Here is a 25,984-nt window from a genome sequence, read left to right on the forward strand (position 1 = left end):
CCATTAAACGGGAAATCGACAGTAACACATGCATAGTAGGGGACTTTAACACCCCACTTTCACCAATGGACAGATTATCCAAAATGAAAATAAATAAGGAAACACAAGCTTTAAATGATACATTAAACAAGATGGACTTAACTGATATTTATAGGACATTCCATCCAGAAACAACAGAATACACTTTCTTCTCAAGTGCTCACGGAACATTCTCCAGGACAGATCATATACTGGGTCACAAATCAAGCCTTGGTAAACTTAAGAAAACTGAAATCATTTCAAGCATAATTTCTGACCACAACGCTATGAAACTATATATCAATTACAGGAAAAAAACTGTAAAAAACACACACACATGGAGGCTAAACAATACACTACTAAATAACCAAGAGATCACTGAAGAAATCAAAGAGGAAATCAAAAAATATCTAGAAACAAACGACAATTAAAACACGACGACCCAAAACCTATGCAATGAAGCAAAAGCAGTTCTAAGAGGGGAGTTTATAGCAATACAATCCTACCTCAGGAAACAAGAAAAATCTCAAAAAAACAACCTAACCTTACACCTAAAGCAATTAGAGAAAGAACAAACAAAACCCAAAGTTAGCAGAAGGAAAGAAATCATACAGATCAGATCAGAAATAAATGAAAAAGAAGTGAAGAAAACAAGAGCAAAGATCAATATAACTAAAAGCTGGTTCTTTGAGAAGATAAACAAAACTGATAAACCACTAGCCAGACTCATCAAGAAAAAAAGGAGAAGACTCAAATCAACAGAATTAGAAATGAAAAAGGAGAGGTAACAACTGACACTGCAGAAATACAAAGGCTCATGAGAGATTACTACAAGCAACTATATACCAACAAAATGGACAACCTGGAGAAATGGACAAATTTTTAGAAAAGCACAACCTTCTGAGACTGAACCAGGAAGTAGTAGAAAATATAAACAGACCAATCACAAGCACTGAAACTGAGATTAAAAATCTTCCAACAAACAAAAGCCCAGGACCAGATGGATTCACAGGTAAATTCTATCAAACATTTAGAGAAGAGCTAACACCTATCCTTCTCAAACTCTTCCAAAATATAGCAGAGGGAGGAACATTCCCAAACTCATTCTACAAGGCCACCATCACCCTGATACCAAAACCAGACAGAGATACTACAAAAAAAGAAAATTACAGACCAATATCACTGATGAATATACATGCAAAAATTCTTAACAAAATACTAGCAAACAGGGCTTCCCTGGTGGCACAGTGGTTTAGAGTCCGCCTGCCGATGCAGGGGATGTGGGTTCGTGCCCCGGTCTGGGAAGATCCCACATGCCGCGGAGCGGCTGGGCCCGTTAGCCATGGCCGCTGAGCCTGCGCGTCCGGAGCCTGTGCTCCGCAACGGGAGAGGCCACAACAGTGAGAGGCCCGTGTACCGCAAAAAAAAAAAAAAAAAAAAAATACTAGCAAACAGAAACCAACAACACATTAAAAGGATCATACACCATGATCAAGTGGGGTTTATCTCAGGAATGCAAGGAGTTTTCATTATACGCAAATCAATCAATATGATACAACATATTAACAAGCTGAAGGATGAAAACCATATGATCATCTCAACAGATGCAGAAAAAGCTTTTGACAAAATTCAACACCCATTTATGATAAAAACTCTCCAGAAAGCAGGCATAGAGGGAACTTACCTCAACATAATAAAGGCCATATATGACAAACCCACCGTCAACATCATTCTCAATGGTGAAAAACTGAAACCACTTCCTCTAAGATCAGGAACAAGACAAGGTTGCCCACTCTCACCACTACTATTCAACATAGTTTTGGAAGTTTTACCCACAGCAATCAGAGAAGAAAAAGAAATAAAAGGAATCCAAACTGTAAAAGAATAAGTAAAACAGTCACTGTTTCCAGATGACATGATACTATACATAGAGAATCGTAAAGATGCTACCAGAAAACTACTAGAGCTAATCAATGAATTTGGTAAAGTAGCAGGATACAAAATTAATGCACAGAAATCTCTTGCATTCCTATACACTAATGACGAAAAATCTGAAAGAGAAATTAAGGAAACACTCCCATTTACCACTGCAACAAAAAGAATAAAATACCTAGGAATAAACCTACCTAAAGAGACAAAAGACGTGTATGCAGAAAACTATAAGACACTGATGAAAGAAATTAAAGGCAATACAAACAGACGGAGAGATATACCATGTTTTGGACTGGAAAAATCAACATTGTGAAAATGACTATACTACCCAATCTACAGATTCAATGCAATCCCTACCAAACTCCCAATGGCATTTTTCACATAACTAGAACAAAAATTTTCACAATCTGTATAGAAACACAAAAGACCCCGAATAGCCAAAGCAATTTTGAGAAAGAAAAATGGAGCTGGAGGAATCAGGCTCTGTGACTTCAGACTATACTACAAAGCTACAGTAATCAAGACAGTATGGTACTGGCACAAAAACAGAAATATAGATCAATGGAACAGGATAGAAAGCCCAGAGATAAACCTACGCACCTATGGTCACCTTATCTTTGATAAAGGAGGCAAGAATATGCAATGGAGAAAAGACAGCCTCTTCAATAAGTGGTGCTGGGAAAACTGGACAGCTACATGTAACAGAATGAAATTAGAACACTCCCTAACACCGTATACACAAATAAACTCAAAATGGATTAAAGACCTAAATGTAAGGCCAGAGACTACAAAACTCTTAGTGAAAATATACGCAGAACACTCTGTGATGTAAATCACAGCAAGATCCTTTTTGATCCACCTCCTAGAGAAATGGAAAGAAAAACAACAACAAAAAAAAACAAATGGGACCTAATGAAACTTAAAAGCTTTTGCATAGCAAAGGAAACCATAAACAAGACGAAAAGACAACCCTCAGAATGGGAGAAAATACTTGCAAATGAAGCAACTGACAAAGGATTAATCTCCAAAATATACAAGCAGTTCATGCAGCTCAATTTCAAAAAAAACAAACCACCCACTCCAAAAATGGGTGGAAGACCTAAATGGCCATTTCTCCAAAGAAGATATACCGATTGCCAACAAACACATGAAAGGGTGCTCAACATCACTAATCATTAGAGAAATGCAAATCAAAAGTACAGTGAGGTTATCACCTCACACTGGTCAGAATGGCCATCATCAAAAAATCTACAAAACAATAAATGCTGGAGAGGGTGTGGAGAAAAGGGAAGCCACTTGCACTGTTGGTGGGAATGTAAATTGATACAGCTACTATGGAGATCAGCGTGGAGGTTCCTTAAAAAACTAAAAATAGAACCACTATATGACCCAGCAATCCCACTACTGGGCATATACCCTGAGAAAACCATAATTCAAAAAGAGTCATGTACCACAATGTTCACTGCAGCTCTATTTACAGTAGCCAGGACATGGAAGCAACCTAAGTGTCCGTCGACAGATGAATGGATAAAGAAGATGTGGCACATATATACAATGGAATATTACTCAGCCATAAAGAGAAACGAAATTGAGTTATTTGCAGTGAGGTGGATGGACCTAGAATCTGTCATCCAGAGGGAAGTAAGTCAGAAAGAGAAAAAGAAATACTGTATGCTAACACATATATATGGAATCTAAAAAAAAAAAAAAAAAGTGGTTTTGACGAACCTAGGGGCTGGGCAGGAATAAAGACGCAGACGTAGAGAATGGGCTTGAGGACACGGGGAGAGGGAAGGCTAAGCTGGGACGAAGTGAGAGAATAACGCTGACATATACACACTACCAAACGTAAGATAGATAGCTAGTGGGAAGCAACTGCATGGCACAGGGAGATCAGCTCGGTGCTTTGTGACCACCTAGAGGGGTGGGATAGGGAGGGTGGGTGGGAGGCGCAAGAGGGAGAGGACACGGGGATATATGTATACATACAGCTGATTCACTTTGTTATACGGCAGAAACTAACACAACACTGTAAAGCAGTTATACTCCAATAAAGATGTTAAAAAAAATAAAGTCTTAAAGAAAAAATAAAGTTTTGATAAAAATACTTTTTAAAACCAAAAAGCATTAATAAATCTTTTGCCAGTGGTTAATGAGAAACTGGTAGTCCATGGCACTCAAAAGCAAAACAGTTACCTAAATTAACACCTATAAACAACCGTAATCAGGTGCCTATGTAACCAAGTCAGTGTTGCCATACATATTTTAATTCAAATAAGAGGAACAATAAGCCTCGCCCACTGTATCAAAGTTCACTAGAGAATTTGAAGGAAGATCATAGTAAGCTCAAGATGCTAAATTTCTATCACAAGGTTCAGCTAAGGGACCAGAAAGTTTCTGTGACTACTCTAAAAGATAAATGAAATAAGATCCTGTAGCTGCAGCGTTCAGATGTGTAACTATCATAACAAAGTTTAACCCTTAGGTGACTGAATTACAGTACAAACTGAGGTCACAGCCTTACAGGGTCTCATGTTAAATGAGGGTATTGATGGGGAAGAAGAGTGGAGTGACTTTGCAGTATGTCAATTTAGCTAAGCTGGAACTACAGTCCCCAGAATTCCCTTCACTGTACAGTTCTGAGTTAGAGTTGCCAGAGATGTAGAAGGTGCAAGTGACACAGTACACATGCTTATGTTCAGAAGTGTAGGGTTAGGCGCTGCATGCACATACTGTTACTGATCTGCTGGCTACCTTGTCAGTCAGGCCTGCAGCTCCTTCAGCTGGATTTTCTCTTTCAGGATCTCTGAATTTCTGAGCTAATGTATATGCAGCTCTGTGATGAAGAGAATTAACTTTTTCTGCAAGCAAACTTGAAGGCTTAAAGGCAGTTTGCTTGCAGAAAAAGTAGCGACGTGATGAGATATTTGTATACCCATGCTCACCACAGCATTATTTGCAATAGCCAAGGTAGAAGCAACCTAAAATGCTCATCAACAGAAGAATGGATAAGCAAAATGTGTTATACTCATACAGTATAATATTATTTGGCCTTAAAAAGGGAGGTAATTCTGACACATGCTACAACATGAATGACCTTAAGGATATCATACTAAGTGAAATAACCCAGTCATGGAAAGACATATATTGTATGACTTCACTTATATGAAGTACTTAGAGTAGTCGAAATAATACAGATAGAAAGTAAAATGATAGTTGCCAGGGGCTGGGGTGGGAGGTAGGCAGAAATTGGGAGTTACTGCTTAACTGGTACAGAATTTCAGTGCGGGAAGATGGAAAAAGCTCTGGAGATGGATGGTGGTGATGTTTTTGCATAACAGTGTGAATGTACTTAATGCCACTGACCTGTACACTTGAAAAGGGTTAAAACGTTAAATTTAATGATGTGTATATTTTACCACAATAAAAAAAGTCCAACTAGAGCTCATTCATTCTTTGAGCACTTCCATACTTCCTGAAATATAAAGCCTTTCTCATGTTTTATTTGCTCTAGTCCTGGCCCTAGTAATTTCTTCAAGGAGTCATTTCTTCCTTTTTTAAATTTATTTATTTTATTTATTTATTTTTGGCTGCACTGGGTCTTCATTTCTGTGTGCGGGCTTTCTCTAGTTGCCCCAAGCGGGGGTTACTCTTCTCTTGCAGAGCATGGGCTCTAGGCGCTTGGGCTTCAGCAGTTGTGGCACACGGGCTCAGCAGTTGTGGCTCGTGGGCTCTAGAGTGCAGGCTCAGTAGTTGTGGCTCGCAGGCTTTGTTGCTCCATGGCATGTGGGATCTTCCCGGACCAGGGCTCAAACCTGTGTCCCCTGCATTGGCAGGTGGATTCTTAACCGCTGCGCCACCAGGGAAGCCCCATTTCTTCCTTTTAATGGAGACTGGTATTTAGAAACCAAGATGTGGATACTAGGTGTGTTCATTGTTATACGGGGGTGTCTCTGCTGCCTGGCCCTCTCAATAAATACAGCTAGGAAATATATATATGCACCCTCCCCCCACATATTCACAGACATACACACACATTTCCACATATTTTTTCAATGTATGTATGTTGAAAACCATGAGCTGGCATTATTAGCCCTAATTTATACAAAACCATAAGATTCGTGCTAGCTTCTCTTTTTCCATACTTATACTTTCTTCTTTTATCAGTGAAAAACCTGGCTACAATTATCCTCAATACCTTTACTTAATTTGGTCAGTCTTCTGACTATAAATAGTACTCTTATTCCACTGGGCCACCGATACCAATTCATCTACTCTCTGTGTGTTTTTAAGTATGGGATTCAGCCTCTGTCTGGCTACCATTACCCTGCCTGAGCCTGCCCAATGGTGCTTGGATACGGGAGGAAGGAAGGAAAGAAGGAAGGGGAGAGAAAGGGGGAATTAAAAATTTTTTTTACTTGTTAGTTGGTTTTTGCTGGTAAAAAGAAATACTATCGAGTTTTGTAGATTGGTCTTACATTCAGTAATCTAAATGAATCATCTGAGCAGTTAATTTGTCAATGTGGCACTTTTTCCAGGCAGAGGATCATATCATCTGAAAATAATGACAGGTTTTTCTTTCTCTTCTAATCCTTGGATCTCATTTTCCCCTTGTAACATTTTTTAATTGAGAAAGAATTCACATGTAACATTGTATTAGTTTTAGGTATACAACATAATGATTTGACACATTGTTAACAGTAGTGATAAAAGTAAGCATCTTTATCTTATTACAGTCTTAAAGTGAACACATAACATTTCTTCAATAACTATAAGGCTTGCTATAGGTCTTTGGTATGTAGGTTTTACCAAGTATGGAAGCTTTTCTCTAATAACAGTTTGCTAAGAACTTTTACACAAATACACATTGAATTTTATTAAATGCCTTCTCTGTACTAAGATAATCATAATTTTTCTCCTTTAATCTATTAATGTGGTGAATTATACTGAAAGGATCCAGGGACCAATTCTACTATATCATGATGGTTTGGTTTTTTTTAATGCACTAATATAATCAATTAGCCAATATTTAAGAGTTCTGCACTTACCTTGATATGAAAAGTGGGACTAATTTTTCTTTCCTTCTACTGTATTTATTTGGTTTTGGAATCATATTTACACTAGCCTCCTAAGATGATATTAAAAATATAATGCTGATTGAAAAAGAAACAGAATATGTACTACACCATTTACATAAATTAAAAATACATGTGCACTAAATAATATGCGATTTTAAACAACATCTACATTGAAAATAATATATTAAACACATTAAAATAATTGAGGGAGATTGGGAGCATAACGGTAATAAAAATAAATGAATAGGGACTTCCTTGGTGGTCCAGTGGTTAAGACTCCACACTCCCAATGCAGGGGGCCCAGGTTCGATCTCTGGTCAGGGAACTAGATCCCACATGCCGCAACTAAAAGATCCCACGTGCCGCAACTAAAAGATCCCACGTGCCGCAACTAAAGACCTGCGTGCTGCAACTAAGACCCGGTGCAGCCAAATAAATAACTATTAAAAAAGAAAGAAGAACTTTAAAAATAAATGAATAAAACAAGAATGGGACCTTGTATGGACCAAAGATGATACGGTGTTATGAACTAGAGAGGACCACGATTGCTCCTACTAAGCAAGGATGAAAAAAACGGTCCTGAGATGATAGAATTTATAAGAGGAATCTGGGGGACATCTAGTCCAACCTCTTTGACAATGCAGAAATCCTTTTTCAGCTTTCCTGAAAATGACTGAAGAGTATTTGATGGATTGCATATCTATAAAGCTGTCCTTTTCGCTGTTGAAAAGTTTTAAATGTTGGCTGTAATCTACCCCTTACAGACTTACCAAATCAGAATCTCTGATGATGGGGCCCAGAAATGCACATTTAAAAATTTTAAGGAAAGCTTAATAAATGACTGCACCAGATAACAGGACACTGATTTTTCAACTCTAGTTACATGTCAAATTTACCTGTGGAACTTTTAAAAAAATACAAGATGCTTCATCCCTGGGATTCTAACACAGTAGATACGAACACTCATACTTTAAATATCGGGTGGGCCAAAAGGTTCGCTTGGTTTTTTCTGTAAGATGGCTCTAGTAGCACTTAGTTGTCTTTAACTTCATTTGAAACAATTTTGTTAGACTGTATGTGACAGCTGTCATATCAGCATACATTTAAAAAAAGACTTTTCAAAATTAGTGAATTTCTGTGTAGCCATTTCAAAACTGAAGATGGAAAAAAAGCGCAACATTTTCAGCATATTATGCTTTATTATTTCAAGAAAGGTAAAAACACAACTGAAATGCAAAAAAAAAGATTTGTGCAGGTATGGTGAAGGTGCTGCGACTGACTGAATGTGTCAAAAGTGCTTTGCAAAGTTTTGTGCTGGAGATTTCTCACTGGACGATGCTCCATGGTCAGGTAGACCAGTTGAAGTTGATAGAGATCAAATTGAGACATTAATTGAGAACAATCAACATTATACCACGTGGGAGATAGCTGACATACTCAAAATAACCAAATCAAGCGTTGAAAATCATTTGCACCAGCTTGGTTATGTTCATCGCTTTGATGTCTGGGTTCCAAGTAAGTTAAGCAAAAAAAACCCTTCTGGACCATATTTCTGCATGCTATTCTCTATTTAAATGTAAGGAAAACGTTCCGTTTTTTAAAGAAATTGTGACAGGTGATGAAAAGTGGATACTGTACAATAATGTGGAATGGAAGAGATTGTGGGGCCAGTGAAATAAACCACCACCAACCACACCAAAGGCCGGTCTTCATCCAAAGAAGGTGATGTTATGTATACGGTGGGACTGGAAGGGAGTCCTCTATTATGAACTCCTTCTGGAAAACCAAAGGATTAGTTCCAACAAGTTGGTCCCAATTAGACCAACTGAAAGCAGCACTAGACGAAAAGCATCCAAAATTAGTCAACAGAAAAAGCATAATCTTCCATCAGGATAACACAAGACCGCATATTTCTTTGATGACCAGGCAAACCTGTTACAGCTTGGCTGGGAAGTTCTAATTCATCAGCTGTATTCACCAGACATTGCACCTTCGGATTTCCATTTATTTCGGTCTTTACAAAATTCTCTTAATGGAAAAAATTTCAATTCCCTGGAAGACTGTAAAAGGCACGTGGAAGAGTTCTTTGCTCAAAAAGATAAAAAGTTTTGGAAAGATGGAATTATGAAGTTGCCTGAAAAACGGCAGAAGGTAGTGGAACAAAAGGGTGAATATGTTGTACAATAAAGTTCTTGTGTGTCTTTTATCTTTACTTAAAAAACTGAAGGCACTTTTTGGCCCACCCAATATATCATTGACAGTACTGTCGACTGGGACAGTATTTGCCAGCTATATGTGAACTTTAAATTTTGCTTTCAAGCAGAGGTTGTGAATTATCAAACCATCGATCTAGGTTTTCTTTCCTAGATATTCCTGTGCACAGAGATACAAAAGTGAGCAGAGGCTAGCTCTGGTTGTGAATTGGATTATAGCCAAGAAAGGATAAAAGCTACCAACCTGTTTAAGGATGGAAGCTGTGGAGAACTGAAACTCTAACCAGATAAGGTAAGCAGCTACTTATATTACATTCACTTATTCATTTACTCATTCATCCAAGTTGTACTGAGAGACTATTTCACGCCAGACATAATGGAGAATATAGGTACACCAACAGGTAATTTCATTATATGTGGTAAGCGTTATTGTAGGATCTCGGTGGATAGAATGGATGCAGTACAAAATACAGTAGAAGCACACAGAAATGGCTACCAACCTAAAACTGATGGGCCAAAGAAGGCTTCCAGGAGGAAGTGACATCTAAACTAAGAGTAAAGGATGACTAGGAGTTAGCTAGGTGAAAGGGACAATTGAGGGAGTAGGGAGTAGAAAAGAATAGTGTTCCAAACTAAGGCAGTAAGATGTGCAAAGGCCAGAGGATTGACAGCAGTGAAAAATGAGGCTGTAGAGGTAGGAAGGAACAAAGATATGATCAGAATTTACTTTGAGGGCACGGGGAAAGGATTTTAAGTTGGGAAGTGATGAGATCCAACCTGAATTGTAGAAATATCACTTTTGTAAAGCAAGGAAACAGATAAAGTAAGGGGATGGGTCAGGAGAGAGGTGGGGAGACCAGTTAAGAAGTTGCTGCAGTAAAAGAGGTAAGAAACGTTGGTGACTTAAATCAGGATATTGGAATTTAAGGACAGAGAAAAGTGGATGGGAGTTGAGAGACATCAGGAAAGAGACATAGGAACGCAGACTCTATAGGACTCAGTGGCTGATTAGACGTGAGGATAAGGCTAAGAGACTAATTTCATGTTTTAGGCTTATTTGGTGCCATTTGTTAAACCAGGAAACTCAGGAGGAAGAGGTTGTGGATGGTGGCTGAAAATGGGGATAAAAGGTGATTATTTCAGTTTGGAACATAACATCTAAACAGCTTTGGGACATTCAAGTAAAGATGGAGAGCAACCAGCAAGATATTCAGTTCTGGAGGAAGATTTGGAAGGATTACGTAGAAGACAGTAATGGGGATGAATAAGATTGCCTAGGTAGAATCTTAGACTGGGAGAAGGTTTAAGATTTAAGATAAACATTTAAGATTTTAAAATAAACATCACGACTTGCAGGATGGGGGATAAGAAGGCTTACCAAAAAGACTGAAAAAGAGATTCAAAAGAATTAGAAAGTCAGGAGAAATGGTATCATCAAAGATAAGGGAAGAGGGGGGCTTCCCTGGTGGCGCAGTGGTTGAGAGTCCGCCTGCCGATGCAGGGGACACAGGTTTGTGCCCCGGTCCGGGAAGATCCCACATGCCGTGGAGCGGCTGGGCCCGTGAGCCATGGCCGCTGAGCCTGTGCGTCCGCAACGGGAGAGGCCACAACAGTGAGAGGCCGGCATAACGCAAAAAAAAGACAAGGGAAGAGGGTTTTGCACAGAAGTGGCCAGTGGTCATCATCAAATCTACCATGTGTCAATAAACAAACAAACAAACAAATAAATAAATAAGAACTGAAGAGTTTCCACTAGATTTATCAATGAGTTCTCATTGGTTGAGTTGGTGATAGCCAAAGATTTGGCCTAAACCTTACAGATGTTAGAACAGCTAACTTCTTAATGAATTTTCTCCTATATGTGAAATTCAAAGTGTTGACAACCAAGTTAGTTCCTTAATAAGTAACTTAGAAAAGTAGACTCTTATTTCAATAATTACCACTTCCATGAAATTATGTAATCATTCATGTATTCAAATAATATCTGAATACTTTCTATGTGCCAGGTACTGTGCTGGATGTTGGGTATACAATGATGAACAATAAAAACAAGGTCTGTTTTCACTCAGTTAAGGTTGGGGTTTTTCAATAGCAATTGCTATTTAGGAAAAAATAAAAATAAAGATCCACAAGTTTCCAGAATTTAAGTTCCTGATCTAAACTTAAATTTAGCTATATAGCACCTATTGCCACAGTTTTTTGTTTTGTTTTTTGTTTTTTTTTGGTACACGGGCCTCTCACTGTTGTGGCCTCTCCCGTTGCGGAGCACAGGCTCCGGAAGCGCAGGCCCAGCGGCCAAGGCTCATGGGCCCAGCCGCTCTGTGGCACGTGGGATCCTCCCAGACAGGGGCACAAACCCGCGTCCCGTGCATTGACAGGTGGACTCTCAACCACTGCACCACCAGGGAAGCTCTGCCACAGTTTTTGAAGAACACAGTATATCAGTGACTTAAAGTCAAGAATAAAAAAAAAAAATTAGATTTAGGACTCACCTTTCAAATTACAAGCTGTGTGATTTGAGAAAATTAATTTCTTTGAGCCTATTTCCAGAGGGTAGTAGTGATTGTGGATGACCCTGTTTCAAAGCCAAAAGAAAGCTGAGGTTGTCTGAGGCAGTCAGAGGAATAGAGGTACCCAAGAAGGAAAAGGACAGAATAATTATGGATGCTGACTAGACGGTTCTCTTACAAGGAGCGTGGAGAATGAAAGCAGAGTTGAGGAACAATGGTGGGGAGTAGGAACTGACTTTGTTTAACTGACCCCTTCTGCTTAGGTCATCCTTCGCAAGAGGTAAACCAAAGAATGATAAAAGAAAAAGAACGTGTCCATGGTGAAGCTTGTTGACTGAGAGCTTCATTATAGCATGACCTGGTTGAGCTGTTCCGTTAAGAAACTCTTATCTCAGTATTTTTAGTAAAATCTTTTCCTCTTTGGCTGGTCACATTTCTCAGAGAGCTGTCTTCCAATGTCCTGCTTGAGGGAAGGTTGCCAGAGTTCTAGGAGCTGAAGGGGGAAGGTTGTTGACTGGTATTCTTAATATCTGACACTCACTTTACTCCCATGTTTGCAGCAAAACAGTATTTCCCTCAGCCAGACATAGTGTTTCCCTGGCCTGTTCACGCTCTGTCTCTCTCTCTCAAAAATAAACACACAAACCAACCAACCAACCTCGAATACTCTGCCAGGGTAAAGGAGAGGCAGCTGGCTGTTAACAGAACTGGAAAAGATCTGAGACGGGACTCCAACTGCATCTTAAGGAGACTTTCAACTAATTCTCTTTTTAATGTTTTAGCTCCATCTTAACCTCCTGCTTTCAGCAATAACTTGATATCTCTAATTCCTGAGCCCTTTGCAGTTCCACAAACTGGGGTGCTTTAAGGCTTGTACAAATGTTAGTTAGGAGAAGTCTTTCTTTGGGCTGCTAAGTAAAGGCAATCATCCATCAGCTTTCTAGTTTCTAAAATGTTGTTGCTGTTGTCTCCTATCCTGTTTTGCCTGTGGGTTTACACATTAAAAAAACTCTTTACTTTTGTTTTAGGGTTTTGGGGTAGTAGCTGAGGTTAAATGTATGTATTCAATGTTCACTTTAACCAGAAGTTACTCTATCTACTAATCTCATCTCCCACCACCTTTCTATATTACACCTGGCAACATGGAAATATTTTTAATTTTCAAAAACACAGGTGCTGTCCATACTTTTTTCTACTAGCAACTTCGTCTATTTGGAACACTCTCCCTCCCAATCCTTGTCTGACAAGTGCCCTCTGTGACCACCTCCTTCCCACTCTAAACCCAGTAACCCGTAACAGCATTCATAGCACTTTTTCACACACCTCTATCAGTGCATATTCCACTATATTATAAATACCGGTTTACCTGTGAGTTTTTCCTTCTAGACTGTGAACTCCTTAAGAACCAAAATGATATCTTAATCATCTCAGTATGTCTAGTACCTGATAGAAATCAGTAAATGTCTGGAGGAGGAGAAGGAGGAGAGGAGTAAAATACATACCCTGCTCAAGCAAAAGATGTATTCTACTGATTAATATACTCTTCTTTAAAAAACTGAAGTACAGTTGACTTACAATATTATGTTAGTTTCACGAACACAGCAAAGTGATACAGTTTAATATATATATATATATTTTTTTTTCTTTCTCAGATTCTTTTCCATTATAGGTTATTATAAGATATCGAATATAGTTCCCTGTGCTATACAGTAAATCCTTGTTATTTATCTATTTTCTATGTAGTATTGTATATCTGCTATCTCATACTCCTTATTTATCCCTCCCTCCTTCCCCTTTGGTAACCCTAAGTTTGTTTTCTATGTCTGTGAGTCTGTTTCTGTTTTGTAAGTAAGTTTATTTGTATTATTTTTTAGATTCCACATATAAGTGATATCATATAGTATTTGTCCTTCTCTGACTTATTTCACTTAGTATGACAATCTCTAGGTCCACATGTTACTGCAAATGGCAATATTTCATTCTTAATTGCCAAAATATACAAAGAGGGCTTCCCTGGTGGCACAGTGGTTGAGAGTCCGCCTGCTGATGCAGGGGACACGGGTTTGTGCCCCGGTCTGGGAAGATCCCACATGCCGCGGAGCAGCTGGGCCTGTGAGCCATGGCCACTGAGTCTGCACGTCCGGAGCCTGTGCTCCGCAACGGGAAAGGCCACAGCAGTGAGAGGCCCGTGTACCGCCAAAAAAAAAAACAACAAAGAGCTCATACAATTCAATATCAAAGAAACAACCCAACCAAAAAATGTGCAGAAGAACTAAATAGACGTCTCCAAAGAAGTCAGACAGATGGCCAACAGGCACATGAAAAGATGCTCAACATCACTAATTATTAGAGAAAGGCAAATCAAAACTACAATGAGGTACCACCTCACACCGATCAGAATGGTCATCATCAAAAAGTCTACAAAGGGTGTGGAGAAAAGGGAACCCTCCTACACTACTGGTGGGAATGTAAATTGGTGCAGCCACTACAGAAAACAGTATGGAGGTCCCTTAAAAAACTAAAATACAACTACCAGATGATCCAGCCATCCCACTCCTGGGCATATATCCGGAAGAGATGAAAACTCTAATTTGAAAAGATACACGCACCCCAATGTTCATAGCAGCACTATTTACAGTAGCCAAAACATGGAAGCAACCTAAATGTCCATTAACAGATGAATGGATAAAGATGTGGTGTGTATATTCAAGGTCAGAGTGCCAGCATGGTTGAGTGAGGGCCCTCTTCAGGGTTGCAGACTTCTTGTTATATCTTTACACAGTGGAAGGGGCTGGGGAGCTCTGCTGGTTTTCTTTTGAAAGGGCATTAATCTAGTTTGTGATGTCTTTACCTTCATGACCTAATCCCTAATACCATCACCTTGGGCACTAGGTTTCCAACATATGAATCTGGGAGGACACATTCAGAACATAGCACTTAACAAAATTCTCAAATTTGCTACCTCTTACATAGGACTGGTCATCAGCAGTGCTTGAGTGTCCTTAAAAACTTGTAGATTGTGGAAAGTTTGGGGTTCCAGAAGATAAGCCATTTTTCTCATACTTTTAAACCTCTATGTGGTTTCCTATATTATTCAGAGCCCTTAGCCTAAGATGCCCAATATAAGAATTTATCCAGTAACCAATGGAATTTTATAAAACAATTTTGTTGGTAACTAGAATTTTCAGCCTTGACAAAATCTGAGGCTTGACTGTGAAGCCTATCCTCTTTAATAAGGCAGGAGGACCCTTAGTTACTTTTGGAGATACTGACCACTGCCAGTTGAAGTCATAGTAAGCCCACTGTTGAGCAGCTTGCTTGCTTAATTATGCATGTATGTATTTATTTATTTAAGCAAGACTTTCTCAATGAAGAGAAAGCCACTGATTCACATTCTGGCACAAGTTCCTTACCTTGTCACAGACTACTACTTTGAATAGCACTGTGTTAGACCATCTCATTATATCCTCCATGTATCTTAACTTCTCTTCCATATTCTCCATCTTCTTGTCTCTCTCTGCTCCACTATGTGTAATTGCTTCAGATCTGTATTCCAGTTCACTACAAGTCTCTCACTGCATTTAGTGTGATGTTTAACCCATCCAATGAGCTTTTTGTAATTATGTACTTATTTCTTTGTTTACTTATTTTACCCAAATAATTTCAAATATATATCAAAATTGAAAGAATTTTACAGTGAACACCTGTATACTAACCACCTAGACTGTCATTAACATTTTACTACGCTTGCTTTATCATTTAGCTATTCATCTACCTATCCTTTAACCCATCTTATTTTTAGTGCATTTCAAAGTAAATCGCAGACATCAGTTATACTTCCCCCAAGTACTTTAGCATGCATATCATTAGAGGTCAATATTTGTTTATAGGTTCTTCTTTTGCCGTATAATTTACATACAATAAAATGCACAAACTTTTAGTGTTCACTGGGTTTTGACAAATATGCCATAATGTCTTTGAGATATATCTATGTGGTTGCGCGTATCATTAGCCTGTTTTTTTTTTGTGTGTGTGTGTGGTACACGGGCCTCTCACTGTTGTGGCCTCTCCCGTTGCGGAGCACAGGCTCCGGACGCGCAGACTCAGTGGCCATGGCTCATGGGCCTAGCCGCTCCGCGGCATGTGGGATCTTCCTAGACCAGGGCATGAACCCGTGTCCCCTGCATTGGCAGGCAGACTGTCAACCACTGCGCCATCAGGGAAGCCCCTAGCCTGTTTTTTTTTTTTATCGCCGATTAGTATTACACTGTATGGATATATGGCAGTTAAAGAAAAAAGCATTCTCTGATTGATGGGCACCTGGGCTGATTCAAGTTTTAGGCTATTATGAATAAAGTTCCTATGAATACTTTTGTATAAGTCTTTTTATAGTCATATGTTTTAATTTTTTTTTTTTTTTTTTTCCTTCTGTACGTGGGCCTCTCACTGTTGTGGCCTCTCCCGTTGTGGAGCACAGGCTCTGGACGTGCAGGCTCAGTGGCCATGGCTCACGGGCCCAGCCGCTCCACGGCATGTGGGATCTTCCCGGACCGGGGCACGAACCCGTGTCCCCCGCATCGGCAGGCAGACTCTCAACCACTGCGCCACCAGGGAAGCCCTGTTTTAATTTATTTAAGTTAAGACCCAGGAGTGAAATTATTGGATCATAGGCTAGGTATATGCTTAGTTTTACAAGAATCTCCCAGTCTTTTTTCTAAAGTGATTGTAACAGTTTACATTCTCAACAATAAAAGCTGAGAATTCCAAGTACTTTACAACTCTGTCAACATTTGGTATTGTCAGTCTTTCCAACTTTAGCCATACTGGTGGTTATATAGTAGTATCTCATAATGGTTTTAATTTGCATTTCCCAGATGACTGATACTGAGCAGTTCTTCATGTTTTTACTGACCATTCACATATCTTATTTTGTGAAGTGCCTGTTCAAACTGTCCATTTTCAAAAACTGGTTTGGCTTCACCTTATTAAGTTGTAGGAGTTCTTTATATAAACATGACATCAGTTCTTTGTCACGTTTACATTTTGGGAATATTTTTTCCTAGTCTTAACTATTCATTTTCTTAATGCTGTCTTCTGAAAAGCGTAAGTTTTAATTTTGATAAAGTACAGTGACCTTTTTTTTTTTTTGGTTATCACTTTTTGTGACCCGAGAAACTGTTGCCAGTTATAAAGAATGTAAGTGGCAATAAAGATTCAATTATTAAAAAAAAGAGAAACTGTTGCTCATTCCCAAGTCATGACTCTATTCCATGCTTTCCCCTAAAAGCTTTATTGTTTTATATTGTATGTTTATGTCTGTGCTCTACCTCAAGTTAATCCTTGTGTTTGATGTGAGGTAGAGATATTGGTTCACTTTTTTTCCATATGGATATATTCAGTTATTTCAGCACTATTTGTGGAAAAAACTTTCTTCTCCCTATTGGATTGCTTTGGTGCCTTTGTCAAAAATGCCATAAACGCAGGTCTATTTCTGAGTGCTCTTTTCCACTGATCTATTTGATATGTCAGTATCACACTGTCTTGATTACTGTGGGTTAACAGTAAATCTTGAAATCTGGTAGTGTTAAGTCCTCCAAATTTGTTCTTTTTCGAGATTGCTTTGGCCATTCTAAGTCCTCTGCATTTCCACATACATTTTACAATTATCCTGTCAATTTCTAGAAAAAATTCTGCTGCAGTTTTTATTGGGATTTCATTCAGGCTACAGATTGATTTGTGGAGAACTGACATCTTAACAATATTGGGTTTTCCCTATCCTTTGAGTTTTTACTTTACTGATTATATAATCTAAAATTACCTGGCCATTTTTGTTAGTTTCTTGTTATTTGCTTATTTTGTATTCGATCCTTTATTTATTTAAGTATTTTAATTATTATATGTTCATACTGAATAATTCCAATATATAAAGCCTTTGGGAGTCTCAATCTGCTGTTGGTTGTTTCTGTTGACACTATTTCATATTGGCTCATTTCTTTGGTATTTGGTCATTTAAAAATTGTGAGTTCATATCTTACTGAATTTTATCTGTGGGAATCCTGACTGCCTAAATTGTGGCTGCATTATTCTAGAAAGGATTTATAATTGCTTCTTCTGGAGGCAAGGGTGAGGGGCATGCCGCTGAAGAGGGATTATTTTATTCCTCTTCCAGTGTCCTAACCTGATGTAAATAAAGCTCTCAGGTTCAACCAGCTCTCTTTACAGAAGTTGACTTAATTGTGCTCACAAATCTGCTTTCCCTACCTGCTAATAGCTCAGAATTTGGTTTTTCCTATTTGCCCTTTTCTTGAGAGTAGAGGAGGGGCCTATTATAGATTTCCTTTTCTCCTTGGGAAAAACTATATATCAAAATCATGGGGTATTTTTGTTATTGTTTCAATTTTCTAAGATCTATTTCTACATTAGTGAGAGGGTCCCTCATAACATGCAGTTTATTATAATGCTGGAAATAGAGGACTTTACTGGGTTTTTAAATTATAATTTACTGTGAAAAGATCTTAGCTAAGATCTTGACACAAAAATCATAGATCTGCTAAAATGAAAAGAGTTAAGGCCATGATATTTTTGAAGAGATTTCTAGTAATCTCAGTTATAAAAAACAACTAAAATACGATCAGTTGTTTGAGATGAGAAGATACATAGGAATAATCTATAATCTCTATAAACCAGTCCTTTAAAAAATCATCTTGGCAGTGAAATAACCTGATAAACAAAATAACCCCTTGGCAGTACTCATGTTCCATTTAATTTTCCCTTGAGGACAGAAAAGACAGAAAAACTTCAAGATCACGAAGAACAAAAATTACTAAAATTTCTGAATCACTACCTAAAAATTGGTTCATTTAATGTTTCTATCTTAAAACACCAACACAGATGTTTGGCCTCTCTGCCTTGAAATTCTATGCTTTTGTAAAAAATGTTCAGAATGTCATGTTAAATCCCCACAAGTAACATTGTTGCAACAAGAATATAAATATTAATAAATCCCAAGTTGGTAATAAATAACCCATTAAAATAAGAGTATCACATGTGAACCCATTTATAACTGAAAAGAGCCTCTCTATAATGTTAAACAACAGCATATGCTGGAAGAAAGACAGGATATATTTTAATGTATTTATGAAATAGTTAATTCAAAAATATTAAGTGTTCATCAGTACAGGTGTATCTGGAAACAACATCAACAAAAAAATGCAAGCTTTTTACCCCTAGAATATGATTATTCAAATGAAAAGGAGTATTTTTGTAACCCAAGGGTACCTGGCTATTCTATAAGTAATTACTAATTAGTATATGCTAAAATTAAGTTTAGAGAAAGCCTTATAAATTAGTTCTTCAGTTAATTACAGCACATAAAGTACAAATGGAAAAAAGCTCCCTAAAACAGTTTTTGTAGTTTTATCACCAGTTATAGGGAATCAGGAAATTACCTAACTTTATAGCTTCTGGTGACCTTGATCTATTAATCAAATTCCTTTGTTCTCTATAATGACAGTACCAAAGTAACTGTAAGAAAGTAACAAAAGTAGCAAAAGACATGAGTTTTTTTAGGGTAGATTTATTATGTCTTATTCTTCTCATAAATGTTTGATAATTTACTTCCTACAAAAATGAGAATCATTTTTTAAGTTATAAAATATGCTTGTTATATGTTTTATATAACTTAATTATGCTTGTATGTATGTGTGTGTTTCAAGCAGAGAAAAGTTTAAATGGAAGTCAAAACTCTTCTATCTATGCCAGAGATAACCATTATTAAGGATTTAGTGTAAATATCCTTCCAGATTTTTACCATGATATACATACATACATATATGTAATTTTAGGTCAAAAATAGAATTGTATCTACTTTATGTAACTTCCTTTTGCCCACCTGGCAATACATAACAGAAGTTTTTTCATATGGGTACATATTATAGAGCTACATATTATAGCTGTACATATTATAGAGCTACCTCTTTCTATTTAGTAACTGAACAGTATTCTGAAGAAGAGTTCTACCATAATTAGATTAATCAAAATCCAAATGGTAAACATTTAGGATGCTTTCAATTTTTGCTATTATAAACTATTACAGCTAGCCTCTTATGCTCTAAAGTAAGAATGTATTTCCAGTAAAGGTGAATCACCTCCTATCGTGCCAATTTGCTTAAACAAGATTACATTTTTTTTTTTTTTTTTGCGGTACGCGGGCCTCTCGTTGTAGCCTCTCCTGTTGCGGAGCACAGTCTCCGGACGCTCAGGCTCAGCGGCCATGGCTCACGGGCCCAGCCGCTCCGTGGCACATGGGATCTTCCCGGACCAGGGCACGAACCCACGTCCCTTGCATCGGCAGGCGGACTCTCAACCACTGCGCCGCCAGGGAAGCCCCAAGATTACCTTTTTGATGCTAGATTTTAAGTTAGAATTTCTGAGAAAGGTATCACTTGAAATGGGTTTTTAAAGATAAATATACCCGGGCTTCCCTGGCGGCGCAGTGGTTGAGAGTCCGCCTGCTGATGGCCCCTGTCCGGGAAGATCCCACATGCCGCAGAGCGGCTGGGCCCGTGAGCCAGGGCCGCTGAGCCTGCGCGTCCGGAGACTGTGTTCCGCAACAGGAGAGGCCACAACAGTGAGAGGCCCGCGTACCGAAAAGATAAATATGCCCTGCAAAAATATGTAACAGTAGTACCCTAAGACATTAATGTGTATAAGTTATAAGATTATAAATAATAACGATACAATTAACACCCATATACACAGTTTAAGAAATAGAGTATTACCATTACCTTTGAAGATCTCTATGTTCATGTCCTTCCTCTCTGTCTCCCGGAGGTAATTTTCTTCAATATTTTGCTTATTATCCCTTGATTTTCTTTATTCCCAGTTTTATTGAGGTACATTTGACAGATAAAATTGTAGTATACAATGTGATGATTTAATATATGTACACATTGCTTTTCTTTTTAGTTTTAACACATATATTCTATCCCTAACTTAAATATCTCTAAATAATATATTACATGCTTTGAATTTTATATGAATGAAAGCATATTGTAATTGAATTGCCTTTTTATTTTTGCACAAAATTATCTTAAGATTCATCCACATTATTCCTTATAGCTGCAATTCATTCATTATCTCTGCTAAATAATATTCTAACATAAGAAAATAGCACAATTTATCTATACATTCTACTGCTGGTTGGCATATGAGTTGTTTCCAGTTTCCTGCTATTTCAAACAATGTTCCTATGAACATTTTTGTGCATATCTCTTGGTGTATGTGGGTAAGATCTCCTCTAAGAGTAGAATCACTGGGTCACAGAATATGTTCATATTCAGCTTTACAAGAAAATCTTTGTACCATTTTACACTCTAACAAGCAGAGTTTACATGCTCCATTTGTTCGATAACTTCACCAATACTTAATATTATCCAATTATACAATTATTACAAAACAGTGGATGTAAAATGCTATCTCATTGTGGTTTTAATTTATATTTTTCCAGTTATTGACATAGATCATCTTTTTAAAAAATGTCATTTTATTTATACACTAATTATCCAAGTGGATTTCCTTTCCTCTGGGATACTTTAAGTCTTTTGCCCATTTAAAATTTGGGTTGTCTTTTTATTGATTTGTAGGAGCTTTTATAATCTGAGTACTAATCAGTTGGTAGTCATATGCTCTGCAAGCATCTCTCACTCTGAAGTTTACATTTTCATTCTCTTTATGGTATCTTTTGATGAACAGAAGTTCTAATTTTAATGTAGTCAAATTTACCAATCTCTGCTTTCTAACTGAGGTAAAAGTGGTATATAACAATATTTTCTTTTAAGATTGGCACTATTTTTACCGTGTTTAACAAATCTTCCCCTCCCCCAAAGTCATAAGGCTATGCCATTTATTCTCTTTGAAAGACTATATAGGTTGGCTTTTCATATTTAAGTATTAATATTTAATCCACATAAAACTGATTTTAGTGTATAGTGTGAGGTATCGGTACATTTTTCCTGTACATAGTTCATTATGTGTACATGGTCACCCAACTGTCCCAGTACTAGTTATTGAATTTTTTACCTCTTTGTCACTAATCTGAAACACCAACTCTGTCATAAATCACATTTCCAAACATGTGTACATCTGTTTATAAACTCTAAATTCTGCTCTACTGGCCAATTTGTTTATGATTGTGCCACACACTGTCTTAATTACAACAATCTTAAACTAATTAAAAAAATTTCTTAAGTGTTATTGAGGTATAACTGACAAATAAAATGGTAAGATATTTAAAGTGTGCACTGAGGTGATTTGATATATGTATACATCGTGAAAGGATTCCCACAACTCAGTTAAATAACACCTCTCCTTACACATTTATCTGTCTTTTTTTTTTTGGTGAAAACATTTAAGTTCAACTCTTTTAGCAATTTCAGTTATATAATAAAGTGTTACCAATTGTAGTCCCCATGTTGTACCTTGGATCCTCAGGCCTTATTCATTTTATAGCTAAAAGTTTGTACCACTTATCGACCTCTTTCTATTTCTTCCACCTCTCAGCCCCTGGCAACCATTTTCTACTCTGTTTCTAAGAGTCTGACCTTTTTTGTTTTTTAAGGTTCCACATATAATACCATGCAGCATTTGTCTTTCTCTGTCTGGCTTATTTCACTTGGCAGAATGCCTTCAGGGTTCATCCACGTTATTGCAAGTGGTAGAATTTCCTTCTTTCTCATGGCTGAATAATATTCCACTGTACTGTGTATATATACCACATCTTCTTTATCCATGTATCCATGTATCCACTGATAGACATTTAGGTTATTTCCACATCTTGGCTATTGTGACTAATGCTGCAGTGAACATGGGAGTGCAGATACTTCTTCAATAGCCTGTTTTCATTTCCTTTGGATATACCCAGAGTGGAACTGCTGGATCATATGGTATGGTTCTATTTTTAATTTTTTGAGGAATCTCCATACTATTTTTTATAGTGGTTACACCAATTTACAGTCCTACTGACAGTGCACAAGGGTTCCTTTTTCTCCATATCCTTGCCAATACTTATTATCCCCTGTGTCTTTGATAATAGCCTTTCTAACAGACGAGAGGTGGTATCTCGTTGTAATTTTGATTTGCATTTTCCCGATGAGTAGTGACATGGAGCACATTTTCACTTACCTTTTGGCCATTTGTGTGTCTTCTTTTAAACTAATTTTTGATATGTGACAAGGCCAATTCCCAGGCTTTGCCGTTTGTTTTAGGAGCATGTTGGTAATTCTCAGACTTTTGCTCTTTCTGTTGGGATTCTGATGGGAATTGCAGTAACTCTATAGATTATTTTGGGGAGAACTCATATCTTTATAATACTGAGTCTTCCAATCCATGAACATGGTATATCTTTCCACTTCTTTAGGCCTTCTTTCATCCACAAATGTTATTATTAATTATACCCTGTAAATCTCACTTTCCAATCTACCAGAATTTAACATGCATTTTACTCCTTCTCTCTGGAGACCAACAGATAGTCTCTGAAATCTTAATATTTAATCACATTTTTCTCTTTGTGCAAAAAGTTTAAGAAAGAATTTTTGCATCACCTACAAAGAATACGATGCCAATGTCACAGGGACAGGATAGGGAAATCAGATTATTTGCTTCTCCTAAACTGTGTCCTCATTATTGTGTGGGAAGTTTATCTCTGTAAGATAATACATGTATGTTGAAGCCAACTGGAAATATTTTTTTTTTGTGCTTTACCCACACAAAGTACTTAGTAAACACTTAACTGAGTAATTCATTTATCATTTGGATTACCCACCATTCATTGCCCTCTGCTTTAATAGTACAACTGAAAACTGACTGAAAAGGGCTGACATGAATACAGACATTAAGTAATATATAACTGAATGTTTTAAAGATGACTTTTCATTTTCAGAAAGCTTGCTTATGGAACTAGTAAAATAACCTAATATTTTTCAAGAAAAAACAAAGAAAGAATAAAAAACTCTTAATATTTATGCCAAGTAATACATAAGTGTTTCTGACAGAAATGGTATGGATATTGGCTCTTCATCCTATTAGGTGCAGAAGGCTCAAGAACCTGATATATTGGTAATTACTGAATCACCTGGAAAAATAAAAAGTATTCTCAAATAAGAAGGATAATCTGAAAGAACTAAAAGTTACCTGTAGAGTACAATTCATCATCCTTATTATGTAGTCGAACTGTTGATGGTCTAATATTGCCCGGTTTTGCTGAACATGTAAACCCAGCTCATCAGTGAGACACTGTCTTGCTGCCTTTCCTTTAAGGGCTCTCAGTGCAGCAGGAAGGGTCTGAGGACAAGAGAGGAAGACATGAACAAAAGGTACCACTGGAAAAAAAGTAACTTTCAATCATGCTGAAAACTCACGTGTATCCTATAAACCATTTAACAGAGTTATTAGTAGAATTAAACTGCTAAAAAGAGTTGATGTACTGTTAAGGACAACTGTAAACAGATGGATTTATAGTGATTTTTCAATTTGTAAGGCAGCATGAAAATAAGTAGGACTAGTTTATGTGATACATTTAAAAAACATTAAACTTCATTAAAAAAAACTCATCAAAATTGTGGTCACCAAAGTAACTGTTGCTTCAGATTATGAGTCAAAACCACAGACACTTAGACACGTTCTTGCAATAACTGGTCACATCTCCATGGCAAGAACAGAAGGAAAAATTAAAATGACAAGAATCATGGGTGATTTTATACTTTTCAAGTGATTAGCAACTTAATCACTACTCAGTTTTAATTTATGACTGGAAAATTCTGCAATCTCTTCTTATTTCAAAAGCATAATTAAGAAGGAAAAAAACTCAGAGCAACAAACAGAAATCTCTAGGTGTATGTACTAAAATTCTTTCACTTCATCACCCACAAGAACGCCTCTTCCATTTCACCTTTAGAGCTGAATTAATTTACTTTACATAAAGTAATAATTTAACTTTGAAAACCTAAAATGAGAACAAAGGGGCAAATAAAAAGGAAGGGAAGAAGACTGAGAGCAGGGGGACCTAATATTGCTACAACGGGTACAGGAAACAGGCTGTGAAAGCTGAAAGCAAGAGAAGCAAAAGAAAGTCGGTAACACTTCAACCATAAGAAAAAAATGGATACCAGAAAAACTCAAAATATAAAGAGGCTTGAGGTCATTTAGCGCAAGGATAAAAACTTCATTTTACATGTTTTACTAGCGCCTTGTAATAAATGTTCAGAATTATGACGAGTCACTAAGGAAAGGTTACATATGTTTAGTATGTTTCATTAAAGAAGGCAAGAAAATGTGTTTTAACAAGGCATATTTAAATGAATACCACAATTTTTACAATTCATTACTTGTTCTAACTAGATTCTTTGTAATAAATAAAATTATATTTTAGATGTTAAGTTTCTAAGTAATATGCCAAAATAGAATTAATGAACAATGTTTAAAAGTTCCAGGGGGGGAAAATGACTATCAATACTTCTCTGGTTGCCATATAATTAGGCTTGGCTAAGAATTTAAATCTTAGACACTGTTCATTTAAAATGATCAAAACAATGAAAGGATACTTTATAAGGAAAAGGGATTGAATCAGAGAAGCAGTCAGTAGGCAAGCTAAACAAAGAAATCTGAAAGGGATGTGATGAATGCTTACTTGGGAAAGATGGCATTTTATTACCTTTTCAGTCTCCAATGTTTTATTTTCAAATATGAATGAGATGCAGTTTCTAACAACTTCCAATCTCTGTGCACTGTTGAAAACTGTTGTCACCTTATCCATTATTGAAACTAGTAAAGGAGTATAAGGAAAACACAAATTAAACTCCTTCAGCAATTACAAAAGGGGAATATTACTGTTTACAGTTTATGACTCTGTTTACATGACCAACACTTAAGCGTTTTTTTCCCTTGTTACATGACACTGGAAGTATTTCATTTCCTCACTTTGATTACATTTTTAGGTTGTGAAGTGGCAGGCTAGTCAATGGGTTATTTAGGATAATTTCACAGGATAGATTCTAACACTGTACTTAACTCTTAGGCAAATTAATTCATATTTACATTGCTCAGTAAATTTTTTTAAGCAAAGGTAATTTTTCCTTTAATTGTAAACAAACAGATAAAAAATATTTTGGGTACAAGAGCATGACAAAAATAGCAAACACTCATATGTAAGAGGACTGACTACTAACAGACAAAGAAG

At 37.1% G+C, this 25,984-nt stretch overlaps 1 protein-coding gene across 4 annotated transcripts in view; it reads right to left on the reverse strand.

Annotated features, from left to right (window-relative positions):
- SBF2 (SET binding factor 2) overlaps positions 1 to 25,984 on the reverse strand; it is a 465,356-nt gene that overhangs the window by 149,274 nt on the left and 290,098 nt on the right. For all 4 annotated transcript variants that reach the window (XM_032640039.1, XM_032640040.1, XM_032640038.1 and 1 more), the window contains 2 exons: positions 25,460 to 25,569; positions 23,941 to 24,090 (listed from right to left, as the gene is read on the reverse strand). In XM_032640039.1, the coding sequence (XP_032495930.1) occupies positions 23,941 to 24,090; positions 25,460 to 25,569 (260 nt within the window). The remainder of the gene's footprint in view (positions 1 to 23,940; positions 24,091 to 25,459; positions 25,570 to 25,984) is intronic.

The sequence above is a fragment of the Phocoena sinus genome, chromosome 8 (genome assembly GCF_008692025.1).
Source record: "Phocoena sinus isolate mPhoSin1 chromosome 8, mPhoSin1.pri, whole genome shotgun sequence".
Lineage (NCBI taxonomy): Eukaryota > Metazoa > Chordata > Mammalia > Artiodactyla > Phocoenidae > Phocoena > Phocoena sinus.